The following is a 10,110-nucleotide window of genomic DNA, read 5'->3' on the forward strand; positions in this document are numbered from 1 at the left end:
AAAATCCAAGATGTAAAACACTCAACACATCTTTGAGTAAAAGAACTAGATAAAGGGAAGTTATGAACATGGTTCCGATCGTTCCTTTCGCAGAATAATACACTTGAACTGTTTACTCTGGAACGAGTCACAGCCCAACTGAACTGAATCGTTATGACGAAAAGTCCTCTGCTCGCTACTATGATTCTACATGCAACCTGCCGCAACAATGTGTACCCTCGAAGTGAGGTAAAACGGTTTCCAGTTCCCGATAAATATGTTCCCTGGAATGTGCCATTCGAATATGATCCACCAACGTATACATCAGCCCATATCGCCGGTCAAGTGTGGGCTGATCCTGATATCCAAAATAAAGAATTTCAACCCAAATGGAACTGTTTGGATGGCAATGTAAATAGAGTGTCCTTTAATGGTGAATATGCTATCGATGACTGTGGGTATCCGCTGAATCCTATGGGACGTACTGGCCTGAGAGGACGTGGTATTTTGGGTAGATGGGGTCCAAATCATGCAGCCGATCCAATAGTTACCAGATGGAAACGTGATGCCGATGGCAATGTTGTCAAGCATTTGGAAACTAAGAAGTTTGTGAGCTAACGTAGAATATCTAGGCACTTACCTTTATATTTTAAATCATTTCCCAGAAATATTCTCCAAATGGTTGCCATACAAAGACGTGACAATAAAATGTGGGCCATACCAGGTGGTATGGTGGATCCTGGTGAAAAAGTATCCACCACACTGCGGCGAGAATTCATGGAAGAGGCCTTGGATAGCTTTGGTAAGATAATTTCTCTTAGACTCTTAAAAAGTACTCATTCCAATGTTTAAACTAGTCTCAGAGGACCAACAAATGGTGGAGAATTTCTTTGCCCAGGGCACAGAAGTATATAAAGGTTATGTCGACGATTATCGTAATACAGACAATGCCTGGATGGAAACAGTGGCCTATAATTTCCATGATGAGACGGGAACACAAGTTGGTAAACTTAAGTTATCGGCCGGTGATGATGCCGCCAAAGTCCAATGGATGGATTTGGATAGAAATAAGGAATTACATGCCAATCATTCGTGGATAATTGAAAAGATTATTAAACTATTAAATGCGCATTGGTAGCGAATGTGAAATTAAATTATTTGTCAATCAGGGGGAAACAGACCACAGCGGTTCCATCACGACAGGACAAACAGGAACCTTTTTTAATTGCAGTTAGAGGAAAGAGTGAAAACGAGGCGCTTTCTCAACAGACCGAAGAAACTTCTACAAGACTTTACCACTGGAGGGTGTTTAGAATTCAAGGGATACGTATTTTGAGTTTTAAGATTAAGAAACAACAAACCGATTTTTGAAAAAGTAAACTTTGAGTATTTTTTTCATTCAACTTTGGCAATAGTGGTGGAACGTTTTTCATTCATATGGCACATATCTGGTATTATAAGACTTTATTACTGACAATATGCATTTTTTACTTAAATTTTTATATAAATTTATAGAATAAATCATCTTCTATTCATTTTAATACTTTTTTCATCCGTTTATCAACGTAAACTAAAGTTAAAATAGAATAAGGCATATTTTGTCACACACCTTCCGTACAGACACACCATTTTCTGCTACATTCTTTCTGAACACTTCCCATGGTACTGTCAAAAAATTTTCCCCACACAGTTTGGTAGCACTGACAAAGTATTTGCACGCAAAGATTATTTGTGTTATTTTAATTGTGATTGAATCTTGAAGAAAGTCATGGCAGAAATTGAAAAAGAAGAGAAGACCATTGCCGAAGATTTGGTTGTTACCAAATACAAATTGGCGGGCGAAATTGTGAACAGTAAGTAATGTAAAATATCCTCTCTGGATGATGGTAATCAATGAAAAAAGTTGGTGGTCAATACCAAGCAAGCGACAGCCAACTAACCAGTATCGTCGTTGTTTCGTTGCGCTGATGCCAAAAATGTATCGTCGTCGACTGTGTGTAGTGTGAAAGCGAAAGCCACGCGGCGCTTCTGCCGTTAGCTGAAGTGAAACATAACCTAAATATTGTAACAAAGCGGTCTGTAGGGTAGCGGCAGCTACCCAATAGCCTTTGCGTGTGGTCACAGTGATTACAAATATTCAAAGGATTTCAGCAATTACGAAATGTAAGCGTTTCTTCACGTTCTTTGTTGCCTTACAAACAAAAATAGCATCGGCATTTCGAGAAAGTGCTACGTACTTTTTTAACGTGGCTGGTTACTTTGTTTGCTGCGCTTTGCTTTGCACTGCCACGCAATATCAGTTATTGAGCTGATAATCTGGTTATTGACATGATCATTTTTTATTTAACAAATGAAATTTGTTGTTGTTTTTTTAGGAACATTAAAAACTGTCATTGATCTCTGTGTGGCCGATGCTTCTGTAAGAGATATTTGCACAAAGTCTGATAATCTTCTAACAGAAGAAACAAACAAGGTATGTATTGTCGTCTTGTAGTAATGTTTTGCAGTTTTTAAGAAACACATTTTCTGTCTTTAAATAGGTCTACAAAAAAGAAAAGGATCTGAAAAAAGGTATTGCATTCCCCACCTGCCTCTCTGTCAATAATTGTGTTTGCCACTTTTCTCCGTCCAAGAATGATCCCGATTATGTATTGAAGGATGGCGATGTTGTCAAAATGTTAGCAATTTTAAATTGTATAAATCTATGGCATTGTGTGCTTATAATCTTTTTTGCTTTTTAGTGATTTGGGTGCCCACATTGATGGCTTCATTGCTGTTGCAGCACATACGGTCATTGTTGGAGCCTCGGCTGACAAGAAAGTTACTGGACGTAAAGCTGATGTGACTTTGGCTGCTTACTGGGCTGTCCAAGCTGCCTTAAGGCTTCTTAAATCTGGAAACAATGTAAGTTGAGAAATGTTTTTAAAGGGCTTGATTTTATTATATATGTAAATGTGCTCCTAGATATTGCAAGCAACGGATTGTTACCAATTACATACCATTGGAAACATCTCAACACTTGCATAAATCAAGTTAGCTAACTGAAGTGATTTTGGTCTTTTGTGTCAAAAAAAGTCCATTATAGAAGTTGTCTATAATGCGTTTTTATTTCGTTTAAAAAATTGAAATTTGTGATAACGATTATCAATCATTTCGCAGCATAATGCGCCTTTTAGAATAATTGGAATGTCTATTGCAAGAAACGGATTGTTTCAAATTTTTTGCAATTTGAAACATCTCAACACTTGCATACATCAATACTACTTCCATTGAAGCATACTGCAACTTTCAATAGCCCTATTAATTGTTGCTTTGAAAAATGGATACAATATTAGATGATGGATAGTAGAGAGGTCGTTCGCTTTGCATTTGCAAGCAACGGATTGTTTTTAACTATAACATACATTGAAAACATCTCAACACTTGCAAAGAAAAAATTTCATCGTAAGGGTATATAGAGATGTCCTCATAGAATATATTAATTTTTTTTAGAAATTCAATTTAATATTTACCTAATCTAATCTTATCAATTGTATTGATTGTTGTCTTCGTAGCCCCAGATTAAATATTGTTTTTCAATAAATCTCTTATCATTTTAGAACTATGCCATTACCGAAGCCGTACAACAAATCAGCGAATCGTACAAGTGCAAACCCATTGAGGGTATGCTCAGTCACGAATTGAAACAATTCAAAATCGATGGCGAAAAGACTATCATTCAAAATCCAAGCGAGGCTCAACGCAAGGAACATGAAAAGTGCACTTTTGAAACCCACGAAGTCTATGCCATCGATGTTATTGTTAGCACGGGCGAGGGTATTGGCCGGGAAAAGGATACTAAAGTGTCAATTTACAAGAAGACCGATGAAAACTACATGCTTAAATTGAAAACATCTCGTGCTCTTTTGGCTGAGGTAAGCACAATTGTTCATAGAAATATTGAAAAGCTAACAACACAAATGTCAATGATTAAAAACTAGCGCTTGAGGGTAGGATGCTGATAAGTAACTGAAACATACAAGGGTTTCTGTTCTGGGTGAACACTGAGACCTTTCCACTTTTTGTTTATTGCTCTCTTATGGGCCCAAACAAATTGGCGTATTGTTTCTGGTGAGCTATTGGCTGAAACCCAGAGATTGTAAGATTATGAGATCTGAGACATCTACAAAAACAGGAATTTTAAATTGTAAAAAAATTGTTATAGGTTATTAACGTATATTTTTATGCCATTGTCTTCAATGTAGGTTAAAACAAAATACGGAAACATGCCCTTCAATATTCGCAGTTTCGAGGAGGAAACCAAGGCGCGCATGGGTGTTGTGGAATGCATGTCCCACAAAATGATTGAACCCTTCCAAGTCTTGTACGAAAAGCCAAGTAAGTATTTTTTGAAAATACATTTTTGAAATAACAATCATTTTTTGGGCAGAGATTAATTCCGTATTTGAGCACATTTCAATTGTCTTTGCGGCCAGACACCCTGCCAGATTAAAACTTTTGCTGGGAAATCTGTTGAATTGGTTTTACTTATTCGAATTCAATTGAAGTTTCTTGTCAAGGACAAAATTATTTAAAATTTTGCATTGTACTTCAATAGCTATACGACCAGATTTTATTGACATATAAGGCACGTCATAAAAACATTTTATTTATTGTTAGCAAAGGTCGGATTATGGGTAAAATGTTTAAGAGAAATTTTATTTTGTCTGTGTACTTTTAACTTGAATTTTTTCATGGCATTTAGGTATTTTCGATCCCGATCTTTATGGTAATTTCCATGCGAGGCTTAATTCCGTATATGTGCACATTTCAATTGTCAATGCGGCCAGACACCTTGCTATAGCAAATACTCTAATAAGGAATCTGTCGAATTGGTTACATTTTTTCGAGTTCGATTGAAGTTTCTTATTAAATACAAATGTCGAGAAATGTCCTAGTCCACGCCTGTACAGGGTCAGATAAAAAAAACTGCAACAAAGTCAAACGCCATAATTTTAACTTTTTTTTTAAATTCATTGATTGAAAGCAAAAGATGTCGGAAATAGCATCAAAGTAAACACGATAATTTGGTTTGTTTACAAACTGCTGGACAACGAATGTTTTCTCATCGGAGACGGAGAAAACCAAATTCGGCAGTTCATAACTTTCGCCCAAGCGAAGCAACTCTTTAGCTCTTTTGAGCCTATTTTCTTTCTGTTGCGGTGTAAGTTCTTGCACTTTTTGGAATTTCAATGGCTTTACCCCGAGCTCATTTTTCAATATTTGCCGAATAGAATATTCCTATATGTTCAGCTCACGAGCCATTTTTCGGCCATTGCGACGCGGGTTGCGATCAAGTCGCTACTTTTCGAACCATTTCTGCTGAGGTTGCTGTTTTCTTCCGTCCACTTCCTTGGCGTCGGGCTACGCTACCAGTATAACGGTAACGAGCGATGGTACGAGACACAAAAGATGTATTCACATTAAAATGCTAGAGTGCTCTAACGATAGCCACTTGTGGTTTTCCAGTCAAATATAAAGAAATTACACTATCACGTTTGAATTCCATTACGAATACCTTTTTTTCTGGAAAATTCTCACCAAAATGTTTTGTACGCTTGTAAACAATATAATGATCTGTCACTGGAATAATTTTAGCAGCCCTCGGACGATTGTCTTAGAAATGACGGCAGTCTGAAGTTGGTTGCAGTTTTTTCATCTCACTCTGTATATACCAAGTGTTCTTGGTAGCTTAGACAACTGTAGGCATTAAGGAATGAAATAAATAAACACGAGGGTCAGATGTAGGTTCTAGCTATTCGTTTTCCTTATGGTAGGGGGTTTTATTGAAACAATTCCTCTTTTTAATCTTAAACATTTTAAAACAATGTTTTTTTTTTCTCTTTCGCTATTTTCAGGTGAATATGTGGCCCAATTCAAACACACAGTTTTATTGATGCCCAACGGTGTTAATTTGGTCACTGGACTCCCCTTCGCCACAGAGAACTTTGTCAGTGAGCATAGCATAGCGCAAGCTGAACTTAAGGAACTTGTTGCCACTCCATTGCAACCCACTAAAAAGGGCAAAGGCCATGCCAAGAAAAAAGCTGCCACTGCTGGAACAGATGCTGCCACTCCCGCACCAGCTGCTGTGGAGACCAAGGCCTAAACAGATTTTAAAACTATCCGTATTACTGCCTTTTGCAATGTGAACTTTTAAAGAACATCAATCAACTGCAAGAAAAATAGCAACAACACAAATTAACTCCCATAGATAAAAGAAAAACATCCAACAAGCAATAAATTTATTCACAATGTGGGAGTAATAAAAGGAACTACTTCCCATGCAAATTGGGAGTAGTTCCAACAAAATATCTATGCTCTCGTTCTACAGCGCCAGCCCCCCTCTAAGAAGAGAATGTTTCTTTTATTGTATCACATCATAAAGGTTACAATATCATCATTCACATATGAATAGCAGAGATCTAAAGTTTGTTACTACTTTACCTATACCACATAATTGAGTCAATCAATTTGAATATCTACTCTACCCCCCTCAAATTCCCCCCACACAAAATTATGTATTTTACCATTTTTTTTTATTACTACTATTATTATAAAATTCGAAAGATATTTTATAATTTTTATATTTTTATTCAGTAAATAGAATTAAATTCATTACGCGGACAATGAAATCGAAATAAGAACAAAAGAATATAGGAAACCAACCAACACATGCACACACTTATGCCTGCTTGTGTGCGCGTGTGTGTTTACAGAGGATAGTCTCACATATCTCACGAGTAGATATGGTGGGACGAGAGATAATTTTCAAAAAATTGTCTATAAATTGAGTTTGAATTCGTTTTTTTCCAAAATTATTGAAAATAATTAAAAAAGAGAAACGCTAAACTAAATAAAAAGAAAAATTCTTTAAAACAACAAGAGAAGAAACCCTGGAAAACATGTTTGATTTTTTTTTTATCAAGGAATCCGTTTTTGGAGGATGTGGACTTTTTTCTTCAACAGATTTTTACAGATTTTAATGGCTCCGAAAGAGGTTTTTTAAGTCGTTACTACATGGCCTAAGCTTACTCTCCGAAATGTATTTCCAGCGTATTGTTACAACAAAAGTTCAACTAAAGGCAACCCTCCTGCACCATTTTAACACCACACATTTCTGCGATTCCGAACTACCAAACTTCTAATCGATAAGTGACAGCCACGTCTAAAAAATTGGTCAACGTTTCATTTACTTTCCGTCAAAAGGTAAGTGAAATTTATTATTTTTCCAAAATTTGCAGAATTATAAATTTTTATTTGTTTCATTTTCGTTCTTTTTTTAATTGAAAACTGTTTTAATATCAATTCAAAAAAAAAGTCTGCAAATTAAATAAAAAACATTCAATACCTTTGAAATTTGTCAATGATTAAAAACCAGCGCTTGAGGATGAAGATCGATAACTTAATGAAGGTACATAGCGTGCATTTGGTTCTGTGTCAATCCAAATCACTTTCGTTTGTGGACGTTCTTTTGAAATGTTACACAAGTTTGGTGTACTTTCGATTTGATATTGATTGAAGTCCGAAGATTGTAAGATTATGAGATCTGAGACACTATTTCAAAAGTTTCCAACTTTACCCCTTACTTTCCATAAGATCATATTGTAATATATAACAATTTTAATTTCTTTGCAGATTCACATTTCTCGACCGTCCTCCTCTTCATTTGTGTTTAGGTAAGTATCCAATTTAAGAAACAAAAATATTTAAAAATATTGTCCATGATTAGAAATAAGCGCTTGAGGTTCGAAGCGAATGAAATTCAGGAAATACAGTGGTTATTGTTCTGTGTAAACATGGCCACTTTCTCTGGTATGTAGTTATTTTTCTTTATACCAGACGACGTGTTTCTAGAATGGGGTTTGCCAAAAGCCGAAGATTGGAAGATTATGAGAGCTGAGACAAAATATTTTAAAGGAACTATATATTTTTAATTAAAATTGTTTTAAATGATAACAAACGTATTTTATTTTTTAGGGTCACATGGAAAATACAAAATTTCAAATGGACTCGTATGCTTCAAAGGAACAAACACAACTTGAAGACTTTATTTGCTGCTGTATAAGGAATATTTAATGCCAATTAGGCGTTGTAACAACTAGATCACTAACATTGAATTAAAAAAGTCTTGAAGAAATGAAGAGGTTAAGCCATGTGCTGCTGAAATCATCGAATAATATTGCTAGCCTAGCTTTCGATTGACACCCCCAAGGGTCACGATGTAGGAGACGACACAAAGACTTTTTGATCAAATATCCAAGCCAAGTCTGTCGACTACAAACCAATGGAAGTATTCTAAGTTCTCAAACTTCTTCTGCAAGAAGGGCTTAAAAAGATGGTTGGACCGGACATGTGCTGCGGAAATCATCGAACAATATTTCCAGCGTAGCCTTCAACTGAAACCACAAAAGGAGTGTTATGAAGACTTTTGACCTAAAAATGTTTCTCCAAGTCAAATCTGTTAACTACAACCTATGGTGGTTTCGGGTCAAACCAGTAAATCGTACAAAATTAATGGAATAATACAATGCGAAATAATAAATATAATAAAACCATAACATGTTAAAACAAAATTTAAGGGGGAACTAAAGCCAAAAAAAAAATGCAGACATATGGGAAAATGGAAAGAAAATAAACATCAAATTTTGGAGGATTTCTTTGTATTATGTTGACATGCTTGCCTCTCCTAAATGGAATATAGCTGTTGTTATTTACAAGTACATATTAATCTCCAAAAACGTTGTACAGGGTGAGATGAAAAAACTGCAACAAAGACATACGAAATAAAATTTACATTTTTTTTTTAGTTTTTATTAAATGAAAGCAAAAAATGTTGGAAATAAATAAAATTTTAAAATAAGATTAGATTTGTTCGAATTCGCACCTTTGGCACGAATTATGGATCTGCGGTATTTTGACCCATTCCCGGAAAAGCGCTTGCTTGAGGTGATCGACACTTTGGTATTTTTAGTGCCAACCTTACTTTCCAAAATACTCCAGAAACAATAGTCCAACGGATTGGTATCCGAAGATTATTTCGCGATTAAATTCGGCATTTATTCTGATGCCACGGACTTGCACTAGAACACTCGACAACTCGAAAACAGTAAACATTTTTCATACAAATAGGTTTCAGTAAAATATATTCTCGAAACTGAAGGCCAAATTAAGTCACTTGCTCTTGAATTGTCAAGTGGTGCAAAAACTGAAAAATTGTCACGATCTTTGAGAAAATTTTAATTTTTGGTGTACACTTATATGAGTTTAAATCTTTTTTTAATATTTATTTTTAATAAATGATGTAAAAATATACTTTCATACGGAAAGCCTGTCGGAAGAAAGCCATGAGTGTAGTTTTTAGTTTTGTTCCCATTTTCCATTGTCTTAGAAAAAAAACGGGGCCTAAATTTAAACTTTCAGTAGAATCGGCTAAATACTGAATGTTGGGGTTAAACAAACCATGATCCAGGGGCACACCACCTCTCTGCAAATTTTAGTGGCCTAAAAATAACCTATGAAAATCTCAATTTTTAAACGAATTACAAAGTATATTTTATATAGTTACAACACATAAACCACGATTATCCAAGCCCAGCCGATCATACTGAATGATGGTATGGTATCGGAAAATATGATTATTTGGGCTATGTCCACCCTTCACCTATAATCGACAGTTATTCATGTTTAAAATTTTATATTTGAGCGGATCAATGCGTTGCAATTTTTGAATTAATGCCACCTTTGCTGCCGGTACCTTCATTGCATCTGTGTATTTCCATTCACATACACATGGCAGTCTGGCTATGTCACTGTTGATGTCCGATAAACGCATAAAGTAAATTTTCGCTTTATGTTCGCTCTCTTGCAATTCTTTGCCCAACCTCACCGATATGGTAGCTCACGTGTATTTAGTTCATATTTATGATATATTTCTCATTTCGCTTCTCGATTTGACAACACTCCCCTTTGTTAAAGAAAGCATTATTTCAGGATTAGTTGTGTAAGCAGCGCAATCAAACAATGATAACCATTTTAAGATTGTTTTTTTTTTTCGTTTCGATATTTTATTACAGATTTTGTTTTTGTTTA

At 35.4% G+C, this 10,110-nt stretch overlaps 2 protein-coding genes across 2 annotated transcripts; both read left to right on the forward strand.

Annotated features, from left to right (window-relative positions):
• LOC101897513 (putative nudix hydrolase 6) lies at positions 1–1,121 on the forward strand. Its single transcript, XM_005184620.4, has 3 exons — positions 1–584; positions 645–781; positions 843–1,121. Exons 1-3 carry the CDS (start codon positions 154–156, stop codon positions 1,115–1,117), a joined length of 843 nt encoding a protein of 280 aa, XP_005184677.3. The 5' UTR covers positions 1–153; the 3' UTR covers positions 1,118–1,121.
• Positions 1,122–1,661: 540 nt separating this feature from the next.
• On the forward strand, positions 1,662–6,922 carry LOC101896644 (proliferation-associated protein 2G4). The gene is made up of 7 exons (XM_005184614.4): positions 1,662–1,832; positions 2,355–2,452; positions 2,520–2,656; positions 2,721–2,883; positions 3,579–3,893; positions 4,224–4,356; positions 5,877–6,922. The coding sequence occupies exons 1-7, from the start codon at positions 1,748–1,750 to the stop codon at positions 6,125–6,127; spliced, it is 1,182 nt and encodes a 393-aa protein (XP_005184671.1). The 5' UTR covers positions 1,662–1,747; the 3' UTR covers positions 6,128–6,922.
• The last annotated feature ends 3,188 nt before the right edge of the window (positions 6,923–10,110 follow it).

Source organism: Musca domestica, unplaced genomic scaffold (assembly GCF_030504385.1).
Source record: "Musca domestica strain aabys unplaced genomic scaffold, Musca_domestica.polishedcontigs.V.1.1 15, whole genome shotgun sequence".
Lineage (NCBI taxonomy): Eukaryota > Metazoa > Arthropoda > Insecta > Diptera > Muscidae > Musca > Musca domestica.